The 27,366-nt window shown below is 40.1% G+C and overlaps 3 protein-coding genes across 6 annotated transcripts in view; 1 reads left to right on the forward strand and 2 right to left on the reverse strand.

Annotated features, from left to right (window-relative positions):
• Positions 1-2,654, reverse strand: part of LOC137860102 (uncharacterized oxidoreductase ZK1290.5-like) — a 38,262-nt gene extending 35,608 nt beyond the window's left edge. For 2 of the 3 annotated variants that reach the window (XM_068689923.1, XM_068689920.1), the window contains exon 1: positions 1,882-2,037. In XM_068689923.1, coding sequence (XP_068546024.1) covers positions 1,882-1,969 — 88 coding nt within the window. In that variant the 5' untranslated portion in view covers positions 1,970-2,037. Of the gene's footprint in view, positions 1-1,881; positions 2,038-2,596 lie in introns of those variants that run through there. The other variant, XM_068689921.1, reaches the window with a different exon arrangement.
• DPH5 (diphthamide biosynthesis 5) lies at positions 2,035-21,444 on the forward strand. Its single transcript, XM_068689924.1, has 7 exons — positions 2,035-2,319; positions 3,394-3,518; positions 6,592-6,700; positions 16,799-16,919; positions 18,999-19,038; positions 20,144-20,247; positions 21,194-21,444. The coding sequence occupies exons 1-7, from the start codon at positions 2,185-2,187 to the stop codon at positions 21,415-21,417; spliced, it is 858 nt and encodes a 285-aa protein (XP_068546025.1). The 5' UTR covers positions 2,035-2,184; the 3' UTR covers positions 21,418-21,444.
• An 801-nt stretch (positions 21,445-22,245) lies between these two features.
• The window catches only part of SLC30A7 (solute carrier family 30 member 7), a 30,063-nt gene continuing 24,942 nt past the window's right edge, over positions 22,246-27,366 (reverse strand). For both annotated transcript variants that reach the window (XM_068689907.1, XM_068689908.1), the window contains exon 11: positions 22,246-26,312. In XM_068689907.1, coding sequence (XP_068546008.1) covers positions 26,265-26,312 — 48 coding nt within the window. In that variant the 3' untranslated portion in view covers positions 22,246-26,264. The remainder of the gene's footprint in view (positions 26,313-27,366) is intronic.

Raw genomic sequence — 27,366 nt, forward strand, 5'->3', positions numbered from 1 at the left:
GAATATGCATGTCAGTAAATACAGAATTTTGGATGTACAGATTTTGGCACATTGCTCCAAGTAAACCTGTCAGACTGATCATAAATTTTGCACACTGTATAACCTGTGGTATACAAATCCATCATTCTCACTAGAGACTGTAAACTAACCAAAGAACACTCAACTTCCTTGTTCCTGTCTCCCCTTTTTGCATCAAACCATGAAAAACTTACCGCACTTCTCCTATACAAATTAAGAAGCCAAAGCAGCTGTGCCATAGAAACCCATTCTTAAAAAAGAAAAGAAAAACAACACTTTTTAACATCTGAAGCTTGAAGGGGAAAAGCAGGTATTGTATTTTTAATAGAATGCCATCCTGGACAGTTGTTGCACCCTCTCCTGAGTAAAGTGCTCTGACCGACAACACGTTAAATGTTTCCCACTGCAGCTCTCAGTTGCTCTGTGAACGGGGTTTGACCAGCTTGGAAGTAACTTGCACATCTCTCTGGCCCGCCTTACGGTTGACATGACTGGATAGTTGTAACTACCTTAACGTATCATATTCATCTTCCTAAGAGCTTTGTAGAGAGATTATCTAGCAAGAGGGAACATACATGCTCGTTACCTCGAAGATGACTTACCACAGATAAGTTATGCCTGCATGCTTAGAAGGGTAAGACGATCAACTCAAATCCTGCAGAAAATGCCTTCTCATTGAGGAAAGTTCTTCTCTGGTTTACTGCTTAGTGATTTTTTCTGAGCCACAAGCATTAGTTAATTGTAGTGAGGTTCTAACAAAATTCTGCCATTAAGTTGTAAAAGTGTAGTAAGCGGGAACAGCTACCATAAAGATCCCATTGTGTTAGGCTGCAGATCTTGGTATTTATAGCTTGGCCACAAATGCAAGTGTGGTGAGTCTGGAGTTTATTTTTTTTGTTTGTTTTTAATCCGCAATGTTTTTGCAGCGCCTATCATGGATTTCTTAAAATTATCTGACTAGTACCTCCCTATTATAATGTCCTCAAAAAGCTGCACAATACATAAGCAACATGTCAAATGTTACTCTATCAAGACAAGAACAGAAAAGGGAGGCCAAAGAACCAAATCCTGCTCTTTGTGACAACGCTGTATGTCAAGGGAAGCTCCTTGAAAGCTACAACTGACAGAATTTATTGGGCCAGACATTTTCAAACTTAATTTTCTTTATATTCTATGTTGTTATCCATTTTATTGCATTTGAGTTCAGGCTGGTAACGAACTACTCAGCACTTACTAGTACAACTAAAGGACAGCAAGAATGTGATTTCGTAGTGAGCACAAAGCAGTCTTCCTGCCTGTTTGCTTTCCAGTCTGCTTCTCCCGATCACCTAAGTAATGGCCACAATCTCCAGCAGAAAAATGATGACCCTGTACGTACCCTGAAACACAGCTCAGCATACACTGAAACGATGGATGTAAGACTGACTCCATTCTTTAAAAAGACTGCTTAAACTTTTCTTATATTGGAAAAAAATCTGTAAGTCAATTAAACTGTCCAAAAACGTCACAGGTTAGTGAAAAGAATTCGATTAAAGGAAGAAAACCTGTCCTTCTGAGCAACACGGGCCCCTTTGCTCACTGTGTAGGGGCGGCTGCACGGAGTGTGCTCAGCAGGGACTGAGCCGACAGGTCCCTGCACTGGGTATGTGCAGGCCATGTATTTATGCATTTTGTATTTACAGCAATCGCCCCGCAGCCAGCCCGCAGCGCTGGGACACAGAGAAGCGCCCGGCTCACTTTGCCTCATGGCTTAGCCTGACTGTTGTGACCGGGCAGCTCCGGTGCTGCAGACAGAAAACCTGACTGCCCCGGGCTGGCAGCTCGCTGGCTCTGCCCGGTGCCGCCCCCGCCGCCAGGACTCACCGAGGCCCAGCACGGGGATGCTGCGGCCGCTGCGCAGCGGCACCGCGGGGCCGCCGGGCCCCGAGCCCCCCCCGGCCGCCGCCGCCATGTCGGGCGCCGGCAGCCCGCGGACTACAGCTCCCGGCAGCCTCCGCGGCCGCCCAGCGCCGCGCAGCGCGGTGGCGGGAGGCAGGTGGGCCTCGGGGCCGCGGCGGGGAGGCCGCGCAGGGCGGGCGGGCGGTGACGGGGGCGGCGGGGCCCGGCTCGTGGCCCTTTCCCTCCCCGTGGCCGGCGGCGCTGCCGGGCGTGCCCGAGCCCCCCGCCATGCTGTACCTCATCGGGCTGGGCCTGGGGGACGCCGAGGACATCACGGTGAAGGGCCTGGAGGCGGTGCGGCGGTGCGGCAGGGTGTACCTGGAGGCGTACACCTCCCTGCTGCCCGCCGGCCGCCAGGCGCTGGTAGGTGGGCGCGGGGGGCGCGGGGGGGGGACGGGACACAAAATCCACAGACACCCTAACAGAATCGTAAAGGTTGGAAAACGCCCCCTAAATCATCGTGTCCAACCATCCCCCCACCACCAGTATCACCCATTAAACCATGCTGCCCAAATTTGCTCAGTACTGTTCAGAATAAAAACATCCCTTCTGGTCTGTGCCCTGGCAATAAAAATTAAAAATAATAATAATAAAAAATCTAATAATGTAAAGAGCGTGCGAAATGAGTGGTGAAACTTACGGAGACATATGTTCAGGATAGTCAGACAACACGTTTCTAGCATTAAGTGCTAGGTTGAAGGCTGGACTAGGTGATCCTGGAGCTCTTTTCCACCCTGAAGGATTCAGTGATCCTTTTTGTGTTCTGATTCTATGAAGTTTTACTACACGTCAGGTTGATTCTGGAAATAAAGGCATTTAAAACATACAGAGAGTCCCAATGATTAGCAAGCTCCTGAAGAAAAACAAAGGATGGAATCAAATACAAATTTACCCATATATGAGATAAATCATTTCTTACAGAGGATTGAAAATGAAGGATTAATGTGAAGTTATTCCTTAGATGTGGTTAGTTGCAATGTACAAAAGAAAAATAAAAGCTATAAAGCTAGGCTATAGTGTAGCTAGTGTCATATTTGTGCCTGGTTTTATGTCAGTGTTATAAGTATCCTGAGCAGTTCGGCTTTGACTCAGGAGAGGGGATGCCTTAAATGGGATGGCTGGTTGAGTTCCTGTGCCCAGAGTCCACCTGGGTAGCTGCAGTGTGTGGGTGCGAGTGAGCTACTTTAGGAGCCAGGTCAGTATTGGAATAATATGTTTGAAAGTAATTCTTGTCAGCTCGTGAGCTGCCTAATGGGAAGCCCACGTGTTCTTGTGAGGGGAGGCAGGGCTCTAAAGACGTGGGTCAGGCAGCTGGGGGTGATAGTCAGGTTCTTCTTCCAGTGCCTGTTGTCCATGCTTCCAAGTAAGCGTACTAAGAGAGATGAAAACACTCCCACTTGTCTTATTTTGGTGTTTCTTATTAATTTCAACTTCTAGGAAAAGTTTTATGGAAAAGAATTGATTTTGGCTGACCGAGAAATGGTGGAACAGGAAGCAGACAGCATTTTGAAAGACGCCGATGTTAGCGATGTCGCTTTTCTCGTTGTTGGCGATCCCTTTGGGTAAGATGAAGCAACATTTTAATTATTGCTCAAGTTTGATCACTTTCTTCTTTCAAAAGGAAGGGGCTATCATTCATAGCTCTAACTCTTCATGAAGAAGCTGATTTTCAGACCAGAAGCACTTTTTATGTCTGTGTATATTTTTATTGCATACAAAATATACACGCAGTTGTCCACACTTCTGTCTTGCTTTGGAGTTTCCTCACCCAGGAATATGTATCTGGGATATATAGATCCCCTTTGGGATATATAGATGATTCCTTCAGCAGTCACAATCTTCGTGCTAGCTTTTATAGAAAATATTTTGCTCCAGGTTTTATCTGCTAACAGAAAAGATTCTAGAATAACACATAGTAAAGAAATGTGCTATGTTTTGAAAAAACGGTCTTTTACTTGTGATTAGCATTTATAAATTGCAGCTTTAATTCTTAGCTGTTTTAGAAAGAATACTGACTTGATTGTACAGCACTTAGGCTTTGATATATGCTAGTCTTTAAAATCAGTTAAGTCATTAAAAATGTCTTCTCAGTTTGGTTTATTAAGCCTTTTGTTTCCACTTCTAATTCCTACTGAAAGGTACAGTCTTTTTCTATTACCAGAAGGATCTCCCTTCTGTCTTATCAGTCAGGCATCATCAATCTGTAATGTCAAGCCACATAGAAGAGCTTTTAGTCTCCAGCTGGTGATTCAAGATTTATTTGTTTTCACAGTGCTGTGGGGCACAAGAAAAAATCAAATCACCGAGCACCCTATTTATCAGTGAAAAAATAGTTTATGAAAAAGAAGAGCAGTGCACACCTGTCAAAAGTAGATAATTTATATAAATACAGGTTGAAGGGAATTGGCAAGAGAATATTGTATTAAACTAGTTCTTAGGGACAGATGATGCTGTATTTCAGAAATATTAATTATACTTTTAGTGCATATTAACATTAAAATTGGGATTCATGTAGAGTGTAGAGCCACATTACCTGTATCCTTATGCTATGATCAAGGGACTTATGTAAGTGCACAACATAAATCCTCTACATCTATTTAATTATAATTGCTACTTGTAAGCAGCATCTCCGTCTGCCTCAACTATCAGTCATTTCAGCAATGAAATATTGCAGTTCTGATCAGCTATAACATACTCCATCACCGTAGAAAACTACCCTTTTTTAGAATGAGTTGCTACTGTCTAAATGTTTGTGTTCTTAGTTCTTTGTATTGCAGTTAGAACTGCTCCTCTGCCTATGTAGAGCCCTGAGGATTTAGGGCTTTCAGAGGTTTCTTGGATAGAAACATGCAGTATTCTTTCCTAAGAGAAGCCCCATGAGAGTTGGGCAGAAGCTGTGTGACTGCAGCTGATCTTAGAGTTTCAAGTATGCTTGCCAGCAAGAAGAGCACTTGGCAGTCTTAGGAACCCTCAGGTGTAAGTGGTTAATGGTGAAGGTGATGGAACAAGTTGTGTCCATTTTAAAGTTCTCACTGGTGCTCACTGCAAGTGTTTCCTCTGCAGACATAGATAAAACCATGGACGTGCTAGCAGGAGTCTGACAATTTTAGTATTGTATTGGAAAGCCCGCCTTCATCTAGCCTGTGCTAATATCTGTATTATTAGTACCCACAAAAAGTCTTAAACTCAGTATCAGTGACAGCAAACACACCGGTATAGCCTTGGGCGCAGAGGGCTGAATCCATCCAGCTTCTGTGTGTATAGCTGAGAGCTCGTGAGGGCACTTCTGCTCTCAGCCACAGTCATTACAGACAGATCTACTGGGAGAAAAATTTGGTGGGAGCACATTTCAGTGAATAAAGCCAGCTGATCCCTTGCTCATTTGATTTCCTAAATTCAAATTCCTCTATTCATTTTTCCTTCAGTGAAATTGATTCTTTTTTTTCTTCTTTTTTTTTTGTAATGACTCATTCCACAGACTTAACAGCTGCTGCCACATTTGTGTTCCTGTCTGAAGCACCTGATCTGCCATTGGTGCTGGTCAGACATGAAGTGTGGAAATTATCACACTGATAAATGGAGGAAATTCTGTTAGAGCAACCGAACCAGGCCAGGGTGAAAGCAGTTTTCCTATTTAATTATTCCGATCAGCATATGCAAATTCTTTCTTTGGAATGGCCAGAAACATGTGGTACATCTTTGGGATGAGATGGCTAAAGTCATTGTTTCAATTTAGGCAGGGGTAGGTGCATTTTCCTATTTCACATGGAAAATGGAGTGCTGAGCCGGTACATAAACACATGGGCAAGCAAAACATTTAAAAATTGTCACAGTCCAAAAATAAGATTAGCTGGATCGATGTTTACTTCCATCTTAGAAAGACTTTAGTCCTAATCTTGTTATTTGTGAGCCCAGTGATTCTTGCTCCAGTCACTGTAAGGTGTTTTTTTCGAGCATTATGCACCTAAGAGACAAATTTAGCTCAGTTCTAAACTTATTTTGAGTTTTCTGAGTTACTTCAGAATAAACTTGAGCACTCAAGCCTTGTTAGTTTGAATCATTTGGCTTAAATGTTTATAAAAGTACATTTAGTGTAAGGGTGTTTTTTCCAAGTACTGAGCGCAGTTAGTTTACCTCAGTCTGTTCCAAGTTCTTGTTGGAGAGTTGCTTTCCTAGCATTTCCTCGATGAGAGAAGGTCTGCTTGTGCAGTGAGTAAGGAAATGCTGGCATTTTGCTGAAGCCTATGCCAAACAGAGCTGAATTTCACAGCTCAACAGATGTCCAGCAGGCACCTGCAGAAGACAAAGGACAAATGGAACTTTCCTTTTCACGTAGTTGCCAAAGCTGCTTTAAAAAGGAACAATTGTGCTAGTGTTAGACTTCTGATGATGCCAGAAAGAATGGTAGCACACTGAGGCTTTTGGTATTTTCAGCTGGGGAAGGCAGCGTGTGGAGACCTTATTGGGGATTTTACTTTCCTGTAGCAATTAGTCAAGTTGTTGTTGCCCTTTTGGCACCTACGCATTTCCCTGTTTGTAAAGGATTTAATTTTACTTTCAAAGCAAACTATAGCGATAGCAATACTTGGTCACTGTATCTTTTCAGTCTTTAATCCCTTTCCCTTCTTACCACAGGGCCACGACACACAGTGATTTAGTACTACGTGCAGTAAACTTGGGGATTCCGTACAGGGTCATTCACAATGCCTCCATAATGAATGCAGTAGGATGCTGTGGACTACAGGTAACATTTTTGTATATATGGTATTCTGCAAGTGCTAAACACAGAATTAGTGAGCTCCTCTGTTGCTGTAAGCAGTGCGTGTTGCAATGCAAAGCTTGAAGATCTGTAGCAATTGTACAGTTCTGTTGGCAGAATTTGTTAACGCTTCCTTTTCAGCATGCTTCATGTCAGAAGAAGTCCCTTTTGATGAGCCCATGTGTAAATTAATAGTAGTACTTTTCTCTGTTCTCTAACTTCCCTCTGCCTCAGAAAGCTTTGGTATTTAAGTTATTTTACAGATAAAGCTTTGCTTGTGTTGGCTTCCATGCGTTACTGATGGTCACCTGATAAGTTTATTCTTAAATTAGGTTTTTAAACCCATTGTGGAGCATGCTGGTCTTGTAGTAAAAGGAATGTATGCGCAAGCCCAGCTGGGATTGTAACTAACTCCAAAATGTTGTATATGATGCATTCGTTCTCTCCCAGGTTGACCAGCCTTTGCTTTCTACTTTAACCAAAGGTCCCACTTTACCAGGACTATAAAAAAGCACAGGAATATAAGTGTGCTACAGGGAACAGTTGAGCATTTGAATGAGTTTTCATCACTGCAGGAGGAAGCATTCCTTCCTAGCTGAACAGAACGAACACCGTTTTTTGTTTCAGTAAACTGATGCCTTTGGATTTACACTGGCAAACTTCACTAGCCATATTTCTGTGCTGCCCAACAGCAGAAAACCTATTGCAATAAACTGGGTGTTATATCTGCGATCACCTCTGAATGGTTTAGAAATGTGAGAACCCTGTCTGATCTGACAGCTCAGCAACACTGCAGTGGCACATATTCTGAGATCATGCCCATGTTAAAGGCAATGCAGGATAGGATCATCACATTCTTTATAATTCTTCCTGTGGGCACTTTCTAAGTGACACCTGCCTATTGCTATAAGACTGGCAACATTATCTTTTAGGAAGGAAATAGGTTCCTTGATGTCTAAAATCTACGTACGTAGCAGACAGATGGCAGCTATCGCATGACTGCGCTTACTGGGGCAGATAACACGAGAGCTAAGGCTGGGGCTCGCTCTTCCCCCTTTTGGCTTCACAGTGGTGCAAAGTTTGCTTCTGCAGTTGCACTGTTGACAGGTAGCTTTTGCTACCCACTACCTTTCTACTCCTGTTTTTTTGCTCATTAGGAAAGAAGATGCAAGGCTCATACTCCCCAAAAGTACAGATGACTGAGTTTTGCTTCCTCCGTAACTCCAGTTAGGCGTAGGAATGAAGACTACAGAGCTTCTAGGTTAATTGGAGAAAAAAAAAAGAGAGAAGAAAACTAAGTGGGAACATATTACAGTCGTATTTTTTTTCACATATACAGAATTTTGGAGATTAGCTTACTATTTCCTTATCCCATACTGAAAGGAACAGAGCACGGAGGAAATGTGATGTTATTCACTCTGGCAATAGTCTCCTTTTCCGTTCTGGCTTGGGAGGGACTGCCTTCTCATAAGTCAACATTCCCGTTGTTGTAAAAGGCATTTTAGGAAATAGTGAGCATATTGTGTTACCGGACAGGCCTATAAGCAGCTATACATTTAGCTCTTCATTGTACCTCAAAGGCATAAGCAGCAAGTGAGGGGTATCTTACAAAAAAAAAAACAAAAACAAAAAAAATACAAAAAACAGCTGGTGGTTTAATTCGAGTTGTGGTGGAAGTTTGTAATTTCTTTCAACAGCCTTTACTTCTTTATGTTCATGGTAATCTCCTGCCATCAATTTACTTCTGGAGTTAGCGTGTTTCAACTTGCAATGTTGCTGTCAAGTATAACAGGGATTCCTCTTTTGCTTCACCACAGAAAAGGCTTGGCTTTTTTTCTTGTTTTAATCTGATTGTGATACAAAACCTCTTTCTTTCTTACTAGAGAAAAACAGGAAACACCTTTATACGCTGTTCTGAAAGCCATGTGCATAGTGAGCTGTAACTGCTGATTAGGCCTTGGTAAAATGCAGCTACAGCCCAGTGTGCTCACAAAGGAGCATGTCGCTTGTCACCAGTGATGTTTCTGTGTAGCCAACAACATTCTGGCAGTTGTGCAGTTTTCCTGTACAATAGTTACCGAAGTAACTTACCTAAAGTAAGCTTTGTGATTCTGTATATCAGAAGTATTGTGCAGCAATCTCTGCGTATATGTAAACGTTATCTATGAATTTTAGATAAGTTCAGAGCATTAGTGGTGTTTTTCCACAAAGAGCATAAATATGTTTCCTGCCAACTTGTGAAGGGTGAATGTATTTTTCCTAAAAAAATAAAATAAACTAAAATAACAACAACCTGCCTTGCCCATTTAACTGATAAGTAGTGGAGCTGTTCTGAAGGCTCTACAGGCTAGGATTTTATTCTTATAAGTAAGTGAGACTCAGTAATTTAAGTAACTGAGCAAATAGGAAACAGAAGGTGAAGTGGGGAAAGACACAAGGAAAAGTGCCTCTGTGAACGCCTCTTAGCATGTTCTGTGAAGGTTCACCTCTCTTGCCTGGAATTTGACATGTGAGTACATTGGTCACTACGACTCCTGTTATAGTGGAGAATGAACACCAGAGGAAGGAGTCACACAGTTGACTACGCACTAGGGGAGTCAGAGAGGTGGGACAGAAGTCTTCAAGAGAAGGCTGAAATTCTCAGAGGGCTTCTACTAGGTGGTAGCTAATGGGGCATGTCAGCTGTCCTTGTCAACAGCTGCACCACCGTTCTGTAACTTTTAATGCTTAGTATTTTAGGTAACAGGCTTACCTCTGATTTACCACTGCTCAGCTGCTCAATGGTCATCTTGATGCTGCCTCAGCCCTATCTGATGGGGATTCAGCATTGCAAGCTGAGAACAAAGGGAAGAGTCTAACCTGACCTCCATGGCTTTATCTATACCCATACTCAGTTTGTAGAGTAAGTGCTGGCTGCTAAGGCTTTTAGCCCTAGAATAAAGAGACAGATATATTCAAAAAACAAAACAACAAAATTCTAATTTATGCCTTTTTCCTTCCTTCCTAATCTGTGTGACATCTGGATGAGTTTGAGAGGGGCACTGACTAGAATGGGCAGAACGGAGCTCTCGGGATAGAATTCATCCTGACCCCGTCCTGATAGGTGTGTGTTTGAGGGGGCAGTGTGGATGGTCAAGCACATGAGGAAGATGCATCATTCTGAACTGGGACGCATGTGAAGGGATGATGCAGCTTGAAATGGCTTGAAAGAATGGTGTTACTATTAAAAAAAATTAAAAATAAAAAAATAAAAACAAAGAACTAAGGTGCAAAGCTGGAAGCAAGCCATGGGGATGAGACAAAAGACTAAGGTAAGGAGTTAGAAGAAAAGTACAGGAAAAGAAAAGACAGAAGAAGGAAGAAAGGATTTTCTAAGAGATATACTTGAAAACAGCTAGAATAGAATATGGTGAGCAGGTTCTAGCTTCAGCACACATACCAATCAGTTAATCCTGCTAGTTAGCTGAAATGGCATATAGCCCTTGTACTGCCCAAAATCTCTGCCTGACTGGAAAGCAGATTATTATCCTGCCCATGTTACCAAAACACAGTGAATGATCTGGACTGCCTCAAGAACCTTAAGTGATGTGTTCTTAGTTTAACCTTAGCAATAAATAATAGTTTTATTTTTACACCTTTAAGGTCTTTGTGGAAGGAAGGAGTTACACCTCTTTCATTTGTAGAAAGAGCACCATTGTATTTTCTAGGTTTTCAATTATCATCTTTTCAATTGGGTCCATTCATTTCTTCGTTTTAATAAGGAGGTGTAGCTCCAGAGGAAGAGCCACTCATTTCTGGGAGAGTGGTGCTGCTAGTTTTGTAAGCATTTATTTTATATTTTGGTGGGATAGTTAGTTAAAAACATGTCATAGCAAAGACCTGCCTTTCTTTTGAGCCATACCCACTTTCCACCTGAATAGCTTCGGAACAAACATCTGCAGGTCCCCTTGTCTCTTTCAGTGACTCATCTTCATGATTTTTTTTGTTTGCAGTCCACTTAGTCCTTGCAACACAATTACAGCTGCAGAGTAGTTCTGCCTTTTAGCTGCTAGCTGTTCATTTAAACACAAAAGCGGTGCTTGCTGTGTTATCTTTGAGTCTCCGCTAAATAGGTGAGTAACCTTGCTGTGTTGAGTATTACTTGTAGATGGGGAGGCTGAAGGATACTGTCATAACTTGCCGTGGTCATAGTCAAATAGAAAACCCGTAGTAGTTGCAGGAGCGGAACCAGAGTTCCACCTCCACCCTCTTTGTGCCTCTTAACCTTTCAAAAATACTCCTTGCTCTAATAGGAGGGGCTCTATGCAAATGTTTTTTTTTTATTCACTGACAGTTAAAATAAACTGTTTTCTACCACTGGTTCTTGTCTCTGACTACCTGCCTCTGAGCCTTTTACAAGTTGGCATTTGCTTCTCAAACCAACTAAATGGTAAATCTGTGTTAGTTACACGAGCTAATTGCTCGTATTTGCTCTGCAACTTTGTGTCATTTGTCAGCAGAAAATACAGCCCAGAAACACCCATTTACTCCCAACAGACTTTGGTCTCCATTTAGTTGTCTTTGTCTCGGATGAGTAATACCAGTGAGTAGGGTGGGAAGGTTTGATATCGCTGGGAAGAGTCTAACAAGCTTACCAAAGATAAAGGGATGTTACCTTGGAGGGAAGATGCTGTCCTGTTGGGTTTGCTTGAAGTTTTGAAGTCTTTTGATAGTTGAATTTTGTTCTTCTTGTAGAGCAGCTATTGCTTAGGCACTGATCTAGGAGACAGCTACGAGGAAAATCATGTTCTTCCCCTTATCTGCTTTTATGTGGTTACTCTCAGCTGCCTTCTGAAGACTGCAGTCATGTGGAGTGGGCTTCCACCAGCCAAACATCTTTCTCTTCACAGTCCCCTTGCTGGCATGTACTGAGGGGACTGGAGGTTCCTGGGACAGCCTGTGGGTAGCACAAGGAGCTGCAGCTCTGTGTGTGTTAACTGTAAAAAAACATTCCTCTTCACGTGAGCCTTCTGGGATGGATTCAAAGTTGTTAAAAGTCCACAGTACTAAATAAGATGGCACAAACAGCCAGGCCTAGGCCTGTGGTTGTTTAATATGACCAACAGCAAACAAAAATGAAGCTTGTCTGATTGCTGCTACCTCTTTGTTGCTGATTGCCCTTCCTAGGCTGTTCTCTGGCAACAGTATATGATACATAGCACAGTGAGAACCTTTTAATATGCTGCGTATGGATAGTACGGAGGGTTGTTAACCGCCTGTGGGGGATAAAGGGAAAAAGTCTGACTTGTTTGGTTCCATTTTTGAGGACGAATGTTACCTGGCATCCCATCAAAACTCTTATGACAAGGGTGAACAGAACGTGCCTTAGATTTGCAGTGTAAATTCAATGGGTTTTATCAAAAAGCCACCTGGGATGATGCGAGATGCTATACAGGCTCCAGATCCCACTGGGGAATAGTCTCTGGACGTGTCAGCAGGACGTGATCAGGCTGTGTGGTGTATTCATTTGCAGAGCACTCCTGTCCTGTGAAAACTATCTGCAGCGTAACGTCTGAGTATCCTCACAGTCCTGTGGGGTTTGTGGGATTTGTGTGGGTTACGTTTATGCTGAAAAATGTACTGACAAGACTCCCCTTTACCTTCCTCCCCTGTCATGTTTCCACTTGTGAAGCTGTTCTGAAGTTTTAGGAGAGGAGGTAGGCTGTTAAGTGAAGAATTGCTTTATCATTGCAGCTGATACAGCAGTAATTCTGGGAGAGATTCTACAAAAATAAATGTCTGCATTTGGAAATGTTTACTTCGTGGTTTCTCTGCAGCTGTTGTCCTACTGCCCTTTAATATCATCTTGCATCGTCTCTCCTGCTCGCTTTTAGAGGCCATGGGGGAATCTTCCTTTTTTAATTTCCCTATTTAGTCTCAGCTTGTTTCTTCTTTTCATGCTCTGTATTTTTGTGGTGGTTATTGACATCAGTATTTTTAGTGAGGTCTGTCGATCTGGACAAGTTGCTGATGTCCCTCAGATGGGTCATTACTGAAGTTGCTCGTTAGTTTCATTGAAATTCTAGTTGCAGGCAGACTATCCAAGCCGAGATCATGGTGCAGCACTTTTTCTTCCAGTTTATTCTGTGAAACAAATCACGGTTTGCAATCAATTCTGCTTATACAAACAAATTAAGGAAGAAATATTGTTAATAGAAGGGTTAGAAATACCAACGGAAAGCAGACAGGCGCTTCAGTACCAAAAGTTGTCTGATGTTCTTTCGTATTGTGCGTGTAAGCAAAAGAGAAAGTTCCAGCTTATTCTGAGCTGATGCAAATGTGAATTGAGCAGCTTTCTTCAGTGTTTAGTGAGAGGCAGAAAGCTCAGCAGACAGAGCCTGCAAATGTTAAGCACACAAAGCTGTGCTTAAGCCAATTACTGCTTGAGCAGGGGGAGGGCTATTTCCAAAGACAGGTCGTTCAAAGTGAGCTTTTGAAATTCTTCTGTGAAGATTTTGAGCATTAGGGAGAAGGTAAAAACACCTCAGTTCCCAAGCTGAGAGCACCGAGTGCCTGTCCAGCCAGTTCACTGAGCCCCTTAGCAATTCTGGCACTCGTGTGCTTGAGCAGAATGTGGGCACTGTAACAAATCTGATGGTTTGTGCAAATGTGCTGCTGGAAATGTTTCAGCACGTACAGAACAAATGCTGCCCGCTCCGAAACCCCAGCTGTTTGATGTCGAGTGCAGCACGCAGAAGACTGCTGTGAAACTTCGTTTGCTGCTGCCCATCTTTAAAGCTGTGCCAGCAACCACACAACAGGATTGTTTCGCAGAAAATACAACACAGGGCTGTTGTTTGTTGTCAGACTGAACTTCTGAACAATCTCAAAGCATGGTAACAACCCTTGGCTGTGTGATAATGCACGTGGGCTGACAAATGTGTGCCACAGTTGCTTGCCAGTGACAAACCTGCAACCTGGAAGTTTGGGCCCCTATTCTGAATCTTCCATGGTTTGTGGAAAGGATCATTCTTACTGTCAGTGGGTTCTGGCTCTAGTGCCCAGTCACCTGCTGTGTCCCTGGCTGAGATCTGTGACTGCTGAGCCCTTAGGGTAACAGCGGCATTTTGGCTATTAATGCTCTCTCTGCAGCAAGGCTTTTCTTTGCAGTCCAAGACTTTGTGCTAGATTTCCAGAGGTAAGAATTAGCACGCAGCACAAGAAGCTGTGTTAGGAACTGACTGACTCTGACAGGTACATGGATAGAAAGTTGAAAGTTTGTTCTGATACAATTACGTGTTGCTTCTTTAAAGTAATGCAGGCTTGCTCTAATGGAAGAACAGTACCTCCGTCTGCCTAAGTCTGCAGAAACCAATTGGTAAATGAGAAAGAAATTCGTGTGTCTATATAACTGCTTGTATGGTGATTGGTTACAAGTGGTCAAACACAATAGCAGCATCCATTTGTTGCCTCAATTCCACAGCATTCATAGATTGTATACCAGAAAGTTTCCAAAGCAGTATTTTCTCCTCTTTGAAGTTAAGAAATATGAATAGAATTAGTGCTAGGAAATCTATTATCTAAAAGCTTATTTCATACAAGGGTATAAGTTGCAAAGTCACTTCTATGAGGTTAATGAAATATTAATTCCACCCATTCCATTTCATCCTGTGTCTGTAGGAGCTACTTCAGTGCTGTCCAGGTGCTGAGAGGCTGTACAGATTTTTGAAACTACAAATACGTGAAGGTATTCTGAAGTTGTTTCTACTGAACAGATGAGCCATTTTGAACAAAAGTGTTCCAGTATTTCTTTGACAGACTTCAGTTTTAATGCAAAATGCATTGAACAAGGACATTCAGTGAATCTGACGGTGGTAATGCTTATACAGAAAGGATAATTTGCTTTTTGTCGATAAAGGTGATGGAGAGTCCTTGTAATGATCAGTGGAAAAGAATATCTAAGAAAAATAACAATCGGAACAAATGTTCTAGGGCGTAAAAGTTTATATCCAACTTGGTTTTAATATCTGGCAGAGTAGTTTGAAAGATGTGATGCCCAGTAAGACACTTGTCATTTATCCATTTCTGCACATCCTTGTTTTTTTGCAAAAAGGCAGAGGTGGAAGATTCTCTCCTTCAGGGCATCAGAATGCCAAAGGGATTAATTGAGGCTGCTTTCTGTGCTGAAGGAGGGCTGCTGCTTTCTGCAAAATGACTGCAGGGGCTTTCAGATGGCAGACAGCAAGCTGGCTTGCTAGGCTGGTGCTGCACATTTCAGCAGTTGTTGATGGCTGAGGGTGTACTGCCACCTCCCCAGTGAGATTTAAGGTTCACTTTAAGCCTTTAAGTTTTAGTTTTAAGCTTTTTACGTTTTTAAAACTTTAAGTTTAGCTTTTCTGGCTTCCCAGGTGCTCTAACAGCGAAGAGGAGAAACTCCTTTTTCCAATAGTTTTGCTTCACATTTGGTACAAAATAGCGAGAGCTTTAGCCACATAGACAAAACATAGCTTGTTTTTTTTTTTTTTTTTTTTTTTTTTCCCTTATTTTCTTCCTGTAGAATACAACCTTGAAATAGTTCAAAAGGTACATCAGGAACAATACATTTAGTTCAACCTATATTTAGTTTACTGGAAGAACCTTTAGGTTGTGAAATATGCACTGTGTGTTCTCGTTCCTGTGCCAGAATGAAATATTTAAAAGAGGAAATGTAAATGTTTTCAGTAATCTTCCAGGAATCTTTGAATAAAGGCTGTACATATCAGCAGAAATAGTTAAAATTTGAGCTCTTAGTCTCTTGGAAGCAAACAACTTTCTGCTTTGATTCAAATTCTGCTTTGCTAGATAGAGTAAGGGAGTTAAAACCACAACCTAATGCCACAATAGATTAAGTACGTATAGGGGAATCCCCAGATGGCACAAAGCTGCCAGAGCTACTTACATGTAGGGTCCTCTTTTCTGCCAACAGTGTACATGGTGCCTCCCGTAGTGAGCTGGAAAAAGCTGCTGTGCCTTCTGGGTTTAAACAAAGTGGGGAGGACAGTCTGTATGATGATGGTTTCTCTGGTAGGCTTGAGCAGGCAGAACATGGGCAAGCTGTAAAATCCATCTTGGTTGGCCCCATTCCAGAATTGAATTGACCAAAATTGACGCATGCTTGTGCCCGTTTTCAAGTTGGTTACAAAAACTTTCAAGCCAAATTCTGCTTTACATTACATCTAATTTTCAGTTTTGCATCACTGGATATGACTGGCAAGAGCATTGCTTCAAATGCCTTCACCAAGGTCAGGGACGAGTAAAGGCAGCGAGCACGTTTACACAGAACCTGCTGGCCGTGTTCTCACCCTACGTGCATATAAACTATTCTGCACCTCTCTGCTTTAGGTGCAATCTGTCTCTGTCTTCAGATCTTCATCTCAACTATCTCTTTAGACTGTAACTGCTTTTGCATGGCACAGCTTCTGTCTGTAGGAAGGTGCTGTTTTCATATAAATCCTACCATGTCAGTAGAATCAAAGCTTAGGAAAACATTTTAAGTATTACAGCTTTACCAAAAGTTGCCTACCTTAACCAAAATAAGAAATAATAAATAAGAGTTTTGGTGCTAATCTTAGAACTTTTGCCTTTAAGACAAAGTTGCCTTCAGAATTAAGTAACAAAGTATAGAAGGTAGATTGAAAGTTATCATACATTGGAAAGGGAAATGCCAAGATAGGTAAAAATGTTACGGGTAGCTTATTAGTCAGTCTTTAACACGCTTTACTGCTTGGAGAGTAAAAGAGCAACACGCCTATGTTACAAAGAAGAAAAAACAGTTCACTAATTCCAGATTTTCTTAGAAAGGAGGGAGTGAAAAGGAATGCAGTAGAACTAATCAAGAGATAGAGTGAGAGATCTTGTTTATTTAATACAATGTTTTGTTTTATTTATGAGAGACCAAACAAGTGTCTCATAGGAGCACTCCCAAAACTAACTTCTTCACTATGCTCAGGACTTCACAGTGTTGTCAATTTGTTGTTTTTATATTTTTTTTGTGTGCTGTACTACTAATAGCATTTTTGGAATTGACTGTGGATGTGTGTCATTGGATGTTTTTTGTTTTTACAGTTGTACAATTTTGGAGAGACGGTTTCTATAGTTTTCTGGACAGATACATGGAAGCCAGAAAGTTTTTTTGACAAGATCAAGAAGAACAGGCAGAACGGAATGCACACACTGTGCTTGCTTGGTAAGCAGCAGCTGTCCTGGTACCTTAGCTATCGTCATCGCCAGGGGCCAGATACAATAGTGAAAGGCATGAGATGAAGTCTGTGATTAAACAGAGGTTAGATAACAGAGATCTTTAAAAATATACCAAAATTGGAACTCCAGTGTATGTGTACATAGAATCAGTTCAGCCACTGTTCATGCTACGCTGCCCATGAATTTCTTAATTCCTCTTCAGAAAATCTGTAAGAAATTACACCTTTGTAGAAGTCACAGGAGCAGGAGGCCTCTGGTTGCTATAAAGATCAATGTGATGTTAAGCTAGATCCAGCTCAGGATCCAGGTCAGATTGCAGTGGCTAGCAGCTGTCTTTTATTAACTTAATTAAGTTAGAGCTCAACACATTTGACTTTCAGGGAGGTGGGGTGATACTCCATTCCCTAATTATCTCATCTGGTGGTGTTTTGGCAAAGGTGATTATCAAGTGAGAAGCTTCAGTATTGTAAAAATTCTTGCTGACCCTGGGTCTGACACAGCTCCTAGCTGAGTGCTATCCTCAGGCTCCCCCTTGGTGCTGTCTGATCTTTATCCCACCCAACAATCCTAGGCTGAAAGCCATTTTCTGAGTAACTTTATTAGTCTAGGTAAATCCTTAAAGATCATGGAATTGCCAATGTGTAAAATATATGGAGCTTATATATTTGTATATATACATACTTTTCTGTATCATCTTTCAGACACAGGTGGGAACTCTCAGTACATTAATATTTTAAGTAAAAACAAATTCTGAGGTAACTGGAGGAATCCTGAGCAGGAAACAATTTAAATGTGTAAGCATCACTGCACATCAAACTTTCCAATGCCTTGAAAGTTGTTTGTTTTCAAAGTTGGCTATATACCAGAATTCTGTTAATTGTATTAAAGAAGGATGACTTCCAAAGTGTTTGAAAAAAGGATTATTCCAACTGTAATACATTAAAACTAAGTATTCTTTAGATTTTTGTACATAATTAATTCTATGTACTCCCTTTTTGTGTTTCATTTCTTTATGCAGTAGTAAGAGAAAAAATTTGGAAATAGTAAAATCGAATCTCATGCTTCAGGGACAATCATAGTACCCACCTCTCATTGTAGCTCACAGCTGAAAACTGCTAATTCCTAAGCTAATCAGTCCCTTAATACAATTTGGTTGTTCTGGTCTGTGTATTGATTGCTTATCCAACTAGATTAGAGTACCAGGTAAGCAAATAATGATATAAAAAGATCAGTGCTGATACACTTCTGATTTCAAAGCAACTTCATTGACAGAAAAGCAATTTGGTAAACTATGCACTAATAATCTTGGAGATTTGCATTTTAAACCACATTCTTCAGAGTTACCTTGGTTTAAGGGCTGATCATGAACTTAAGCAATACTTTTAAAATGTATCAAGTTTTCACTGATATTTTTCAGGCATTTGAATACAGATAACATTTGATGGTCTCTTGGAGAGATTGTGGGCAACTGGAGTTTCACAAAATTGCAGATGTTCAGTCTTACCTGACCTCCTTCCCTGCCTGTCCCCTCCCCCCTTTTTCCCATAAGAGAAGATTGTCTAAATTTTGATTGGGACAGGACGGAAGTGCTAACGAAAGTAGGTTCCTGCATGGGAGTGATGTAATCTCTGCCCATCAGCTGTACGGGTTTACCTTCTGTGATCACAATGTATTTGTAATTTAAGAATTAATTCCCAAGAATTTAGTCTCGATACCTTGGTGTGCTTAAACATGCTAGCATTTAGTTAAATTTAGTTTATTTAGCAAATAGGCCTGCCATTTTTATACTTAGTAATTTAGTAGTTTTTATTCATCTCAGCTACTTTGAAATTTGTGAAACTTGCACTACCTTTAGGTAAAATCACACGCATGAAATCACATTGCTTTCTTTATAGTTAACATATAAAACAATGTAAGCCATATTCCATTTTCCTGTAAAAGCTAAAATGTTGCTATAAAGTTTACAGAATTTTCTAATTAAACTAAGCTTTACCTACACAGAAAGCTAACTGGGAGGTTTGTAGGGAATCTGTACTGTATGTTACTGTTTGTTTTTTTTCTACAGATATTAAAGTGAAGGAGCAGTCTGTGGAGAATCTAATGAAGTGAGTCACAATTTTGAAAATATATAGAAACATACAGTGTATTTACCAAGTATTCTTTGTATAAGAAAAAAGGTTTCTTTACCTAAAGTTTAGTACTGAACTTGCCTGTCTTCTGTTGTGCTTCTCAGTTCCCATGGTCTTTTGTTTCTTATAAGGAGTAGATTTTTTTTTCTTTTCGTTATGACAGGACCTGGCTTTACTTACAGTAACTGAATGAATCTACAGCAGGGCATAATCTTAGTTCCTCTGAGAAGCATTAGGTCAGAATGTGGTGAGCTTTCTCCTTGACGGGTCAGGTGTTGTTTTTTTTTTTCGTTTTGTTTTTTTTTACTGCTGTTCGGTTCCATCCTGAAATAGGTTAATAGCATAAACAGTGTTCTGAATTCATTCTTCCTTACGTTGTCTGGAAGCAGTGTGAAGTACTGAATATGTACCACTGTTTTTTAACAGTTAAATAAGCAAAATACAGAAAATGCTCTTATGTGCATTTAACTATATCCAAAAAACACTCATCAAACCTTCATCATCTCTGTGCAATCTGTATGTTTTGACAATGGGGAATATAAATAGTTACTTTATGCACATGCTGTAACTCTGGTCTAAATTAACATTTGTGAAATCTCACAGTATCATTGAGGTTTGTTTATTTTGGAATTTCAAAATAAAGTCTGTTTGATTGAACCCACAGTTGGCAAAGAAAGAAGCATTTCATTTAAGAATATATTGCTAGTCTGTAATAATCTGTCTACAGGGCATTTGACAGGAAAACAGTAGTTTGCCCTTGAGTTTAAGCCTAATGCATCTTTCAGGAGCAATTGCAAAACCTGCATATTGCTTCCAACAGCTCAATTTGCTTTTAGGATTCAAACAATCTGCCAGCTGGAGGACCTGCAATTTCACAGGTGTGGTGAGAGCACAAGAGAGACTTCTGCTCTGTCTTCCTTATAAATTCTATTCTTGTCTAGAAGGGCCAGCCTGAGAGCCTGGCCTGTTTAAGTTCAATTTGCTAGTTCACAGATTTCATTTGAAATAAACCGTAAGAATGCTGTAAACCATAATGGAATATGTTTATATGTTAAATTACTCTACTTTTCTGTCCTGGCAGAGGAAGGAAGGTTTATGAGCCGCCGCGCTACATGAGCGTGAACCAAGCTGCAGAACAACTTCTCACCATTATTCAAAATAGGAGGCTCCAAGGAGAAGAACCAGGTACTGTTACTGCAGTGTTTTTATCTGCTACTTCTCTTCTCAGTTCACACTTAGTGATGAGTCCCTGAATCTACTTCCTTCCTCATTGCCTTAGCATTCTCATGATCTGTAGTGGAATTGGGCTCTTAATCCTAATAATTAGAGGAATTTGGCAGAGCTTAGACACAGTGTAGTTCACTGAGCACAGATCAACATGCACCAGTGGCTCCTGGAGATTTAGTCAAAGCCTCAGGTTGGTAGCCCTGCACTGTTTCTGGCTATCTTGAACTGTGAGCTCTTTGATCAATTCTAGTTGCAGGAGGCTGATTCCAGGCATTTTAGATCAGTCAAGCCTCAAAAAATTCAGCTATGTTCTATTTAAATTGGTCACACTACGCTGTACATGAATACCAGTATGAATCTAGTTACCCCAAAGATGCAGGACTCTGGTTTTGACTTTGAGTTCTTAACAGTAGTCAAGAGTTTATGGAAGATGTTTATCAAGACCAGAGGTGAAATCATAGCAGCTATGAAGATAACTCCCTTGTGTCAGATGAATTCCTATTTTTTTGTCTCTACCTTTAAAAGTTTATTTCTGAAACATTTTTAAGATGAAAAGGAAACAATCCTTTCATTTATCCATTATGTAGAATTAATCAGATGCAGCAGTTTCCTCTAAGTGAATAAAATTCCTGAATTAGTTTTATTTACTGCTACTGCCTTCCCACTCTTGCTTATGAGCAGCTCTAGGGTACAGCTTTGTATTTTCTTTGAAAAACAGGCTTAATTTTAGGCTACTCCAATGATTAAATGGAGGTGTAAGAGCAGGGATAAGATCTGAGCATTCCAAGTACATTTTCCTCTATAATCTGGCTATCACTCAGTAAATTAACCTTTTTATAAGACAGTTTGAACTTGGTCTCTGAAAAAGTTTTGAGAATCATTTCTTATATATTCTTTCTTACAGAAATTACTGAAAACACAATTTGTGTTGGACTTGCACGTGTGGGTGCTCAAGATCAGAAGATTGCTTCAGGCACGCTACATCAGATGTCCACAGTGGAATTAGGCGGTCCACTGCATTCCATGATCGTTACAGGCACTATGCACCCTCTGGAATTAGAAATGCTTAAGCTTTTTTCTGTAGATAGTTCCACATTTGAAAACAATGCATTTCAAAGGAACGCTTAAATAAAAATAGCATTTTTTTTAATTTGATCTCTACATTCCTGACAGTGTATAGTAATTTTTCTGAATAAGTAATGCTTAGATTAAATGCATTTAGATTGTACTTAGCTACAGAAGATAACACTGTACGAACATGGACCTGCTTTAACTTCAGACTACAAACTGCAAGATACACCTGCTAGTATCAGTTTTCATCAAGTCAAGACATTTTCAGAAGCCTCTAAAGCCTTAAGAATGCTTTACTTTGTCTAGTTCAGTTCATCAACATCTCCATCCACCTTAGGTTGATCACAGGGACAAGGGGTGCAAGTACAAAACTGAAGAGCTATACCAGATGTCTACGTGGCATCACTTCTCTGTAAAAACAATTAATCAAGTCTATTACAACAGTGCATGCAAGTGCATTTTAGATAGTTGAAAAGCAAAATCTAAATATCTAGAAACTCAGCAGTTTTCTCATCAATAGAAGTGATAGCATGCATAACCCTATGTGGTCTGTATTCATCTTTACACTTGGAAGAATGAATACAGATGAGAACGTTCTTTCTGTCTAAACAAAGAAAAGAACTCACCTTCAGGACAGCTGGTGAAACAGGGAGAGGCTGCACAGAATTTATTTTGGAATGCTGCAAATTGAAATAGATCTGGATTTCTCCATACATTAATGCTGCCACTGAAGTGCTGGATTCAAACTGCAACAATCACAGCTGAGTTCATGTCAGTTCTCAGAAAACAGACTGCAAGAATCCTCTTTAGCATCAGCTATTGGTGGTTACTATTTCAGTTAGTCACACATACTGGGAAAAGACAACAAAGCAGACCTGTAGGCAATTTTTTTTTTAAACTGAAGATTTATTGGAAAGAAATTTGATCCCATATCTTCTCAGCAATATAGGACGTTTAACATTTTATATAGACGGTATTCAAGTAGAAAAGATTACATTAAAAATTTCTAATATTGCACTTGGGACAAGTCATGGCTAAGCTACTACATTAGCATTCCAGAACAAAATCATATACAGTCTTCAGAATCTCAGTGAGCTGCCTTGCATTATTATAAAGATTTCTTAATTTATTTTTTTTTTGATATTGTACGATTCAATTTAAGCTCACTGCTAAGAATAATTATTATAATTGAAAGTTAAAGGCAAGCAATATGCTGTATGCACGCAGTATGTTTTATACTACTAGGAATGATTTTGGCAATTTCTTCATTCACATTATTTCACACTTCAGCCAAAATACTGAAGCGATTCATTTAACTGTTGTACAAGATCCTAGCATACACATGAACTACTTTAATGCACAAGGGGAGTGAAATACACAACTCCTTTTACACATTTCTGCCAAATTACCACATAGGCAGGAACCTTTTGTGGCTCACTGAAACAGACAAGTAGATTAGCCACTATCTGCACGTATTGAAGCATGTAGCCTTCACGTGCCTGAGACAAGAGTACCAGCATTGGTACCTTTTCACATTATGGAAGTCTCTGGCCAATGAAGTCCCAACATAGATGGTCACTACAACAAAGCCTGCATGGGGGAGAAATCCAAAAGAGAATCCCAAGAAGTCAGGGATAGGAATTTTGGTAGAAGTGTAAAGGATGAATTAACTACTGAATGAGGATACGGGATCAGAGAAATGAGCTTCCATAAAAAAAAGAATCCCCTTTACTTACTTTCGTAAATGCATGCAAAAGTATGGGATAGTCAAGAATCAGCAAGTGGCAGTCTGTGGCTGCTGGGGAAAGCAGGACAGGGCTAACTAGTAACTAAAGCTGCTCTGATCTGACTTATAAAAGATTGGTAAGATCTGTTACATGAGTATTGATTAAGGTTTGAATCATAGAAGCATCAAGGTTTTAGCAACTGAAGTTTGGACTTGGAATGGGACAAAAACCACAAACTCCACAATTTGATTGCCATCAAGTATTTAAAGGATGGAAAATTGCAGTTCAGGAGCAGCTTCTCTCACCTTCTATCATGTTTATATTCCCAAAACAGGTTCACTGACCAACAGTTAGAGATAACCTTTCCTTCCTCTACCTTTAAACCAAGTTTCACTACATTAAAAAAAACAAAAGAATGTTTAATGACAAAGGTCTATTCTATTAGTAGCAGTAGTTTCAATTTCTATGTAAAAATAGTGTCACCAACTCCTACTAATGATGAGAAACTACAGAAACATCAAGTCATCCTTAATAATGAAGAAGGTGCTATTTTGATTAGAAGTCTCAGACTTGTGCATATGCTTCCAACGATAAGGTAAGTCCTCATAAGCAAAAAGTGTCAAAAATGACTAAAATCAATATTGTGTAATTCTTAACCATTTTTTTTGCAAGCTTTTGCACTCAATTTCCTATATTGAAAAATTTTGTAGCCATACATCTTAGAAAAACCCACCCAAGTACCATTTGGGCAGATTCTCAGTTGGAAACAACTTGGGCAGCATTACAGTATTTCAGAAATACTCAGTCCCAAAAATATGCTGTATAAAAATGTTTTAAACCAAATTCTTATCATGGATCATGGCAATTATTATGAATTTGGACGGTGCTTGCCTTTAAAATGATTTTAGTTGATACCCTCTAGACAGTAACTAACTACAACACCAAGAAATCATGCCATCAACCAAACAGCAGCAGTCTATAGGCAACACCGCAAAAAATGAGGTCTCTCAGACCTACAATCACATCCGTCTTTTAATTACCTGTTTTGTGGCCATATAGGTAAGTAATATATTAAACCAAAATACTCAAATTTGCTCAACAGATTATTGCACACTACCCCGCCACATACACCTTTCAGCTGCCGTCCTCCACCAGGACCTCCACACTTGGCAGAGCACCTCCAAGGTGAGTGGGGAACAAGCCTGGCTGAGGTGTCAGGCAGGAGGCCAGAGGAGATGGATGTGGAACGGTGCAGCTGGCTGAATGGGCGACTGCACCTGCATCCCCAGAACTGAATAGGATTGGAAACTAGCAATATGGATAAAGGAGGATCTGGAGACTGGAAGGGACTAAGTAGTAGCATATGGCTTTGTAGTGCTCTTTTTCTTTACGCCCAACATTCAGTTGCAAGTACAGAAGTACAACCCCAAGCTTCCTACATGTTAATGTTTCTGTATTTCAGCAGGAGAATTCAGGTACCAACCACCAATTTGGCAAGTAACACTGTTATCACATAAATAGTACCTGAATTTTGATCTCTTTAAGAGCAACAGATTGAGTGCAAGAAACTTCATCTCTGTTGTGAATCCAGAAACATCAGTGGCAAGCAAACCACTGACGCAAATGAACCTTCATTACTTTCCCCAGTGCCTTGCACTTGCTTCAAAGCAAGTGCTGTCAGCCTCAGAGGGCCTTGGTTTCAGTATTACTCCCTATCAGGTGCCAGAAAAAATACGTAAAATCCATACCAGTCAGTAGTGGCTATGATTTACCAGACAAATATGTCTTCCTTCTTACTCCACAACGTTTTGTTTGTAAAATGTCCTCTTATAAAATCTTCCATTACTAAATTAACTACTACAGCGTAGTGGAATTACCATCTGTAATACCAAGAATAGCAGATTGTCATTGAAAGCAACACTCAGATCTGAGAGCGTAGAATGATTATAAATGCTACAAAATGTGACCACTGACATTTCTGGAAATGGCAGTTTACTGCATTGAGAATTTTTTTTTCCCAAATGGAAAACATACAAGACTACAGTGAGATAGTTAAAAACATCTGACTTGTCAATCTGGAAAAGCATAATCCTAAATAGCATGAACAGTGGTCTTTATTTCCATTTCAGGTGTAACAACCAGGAACACATTTTTAGTATTTGGAAAGGCAAAAGTTATCTCACCATTCACTTTAATAAAAATTACTACAAGCTATTAATATTAAGGAAATTTAGACTTTCACAAACTTAGGCATTTATTTTTTTGCCCCATAATTTGGAAAATAAAAAGCTTCCTGCATGGCTTCCACCACCATCATCTTTGCCCTCAGCTGCCTGTTTTAGTGACTATGGACATGGGTAGCATTATGTAACATCTCATTACTCTCAACAGTATGAGGAGACTAAGACTTGGAATTTAATCTAAATCTTGACTAATTTCCACAATATATGTGCAACTAAATATCCAGCTTGTTTGGTAGGAAAGTCTCTTCACAAGGGCTTTGTCTTTTACCTTTAGAATTTTTTCGTGTTTGTTAAGATGCAAGAATAAGGGAAGTCTAACATCTACAGTTATGCAAGTACACTAAAGCGCCACACACATCACTAGTAAATAATCAGACTGCATACAAGATATATTTGTAAAAGTAATAAAACCCTTTGATGCTTCATATTTATGCTGGCAAATACCTCTCGTGATATAAAAGGCACTTTGAAAACCCAATATGGTTTGGTTCATTAAGTTTGCAAAGTACAAACAATTGTACAAACATACAATTATATTGAAGCATGTCAGCTATTGTGACATTAAATACAAAACAAGTTTCCAATTGTTGATAACACTGGTTTTATGGGAATGAGCAGTGGTTTCAGCAGCTTTTCTGAAGACATTGCAGGGTTTCCAGTACCACCATTTTAGTTTCATATTGGAACAAACGTAGTAAGTAAAAAACCGTCAAAAACTTACAAGTTTAGGGGCCACAGAAAGACAAGACCCAAAGTCCATAACATTCATTCCATATTTACTCCTTAGAAATCAACTCCATCCATAGCCCAAAGACAGAAATCTATTCAGTCAATTCCAGACCAGTTGTGGAGGCAGGCTCTGTCTTGATAAGTATGTTGTTTTATACCATTACAGTACAGAAAACTTTGGTCCAACAGCAGTTTCAGAAACTCACTACATGGCTGCAACATCAATCTGTACATAAAGCTGTCTTACTCCTGCCTGTGGAAAAGAGAAGGAGAGATTAAAAACCACAAAACTAACACCAAGACAACTTGAACAATGGTCCCAAACAAGAGTTTGCACCAGTAAGCTGTCCGACAAAAAAAAAAAACAAACAACTCAGTATCTTCATTTTCTATAATGCATTCTGTAATACATTCAAGCACATCATTTACTGAGATACCTGGCATTTTGAAACCTACAGACTTTTAGGGAGTACTATATGAAACACATGGTTGTTCATACAGTCAAGAAATGTACATACGTAGGCATATTAACACCAGTACTGCTCACTTACCTTTTCTGATTCATCCTAAATACCTGTCACATTTGATACTGCCCAAATTTTCTCTTGTACAAATGTAACTGCCTGAAAAGTAAGCTGTTTGAAGAGCTATCAGATTAAAATGGAGCGAAGAGTAAGAGCACAGCATGGGATTTGTGGTTTGAACCAGCTCTACACTGAGATTCTAGCAAGAAACAAGGGCTACAATGAACTGACACACTAAAATAACTTTTGGTAGAGGTATGCAAATTATACTGAAGCATTCATCTCCTCAAAAATCCTATTAAACTAGGCTTAGGTGGATCTGCTTAGTTTATCAGCATTCAATATAAAACAACGTAAAGAAATCATTAGTCATTTATTTAACCTCAGTGTCAGGCCAGCATTGTGATGGGCGCTGGTTATGCAAGGTGATCTTGAAACACCAGCCTGAACACTGGGAAGGATCAGACTGTCTTCAGCCATCCTCAACTTCCTTTCAGATGGCTGGTTTTGCCACTCATCTGGACGATTATATCAAGATTGATAAGGGTCAGTATTACCAAGGAGAAAAATCTACTGTCTCGAACTGTTCCTCCACTTATCTCCATAGGTCAGGTAAGAACAACAGACCTTGTTCTCCCAATTCCCCTGCCAGACACACGGCTCTGAAACTGCAAAGCTGCAAACAATGTAAGAGTGAATGACTCACTTGGAAAACACAATCCTTTAGAGACTTGAGATGTAAAATTAGTTTCAAATACACATACTAGAATGTTCTGCATTAAC

Source organism: Anas acuta, chromosome 8 (genome assembly GCF_963932015.1).
Source record: "Anas acuta chromosome 8, bAnaAcu1.1, whole genome shotgun sequence".
Lineage (NCBI taxonomy): Eukaryota > Metazoa > Chordata > Aves > Anseriformes > Anatidae > Anas > Anas acuta.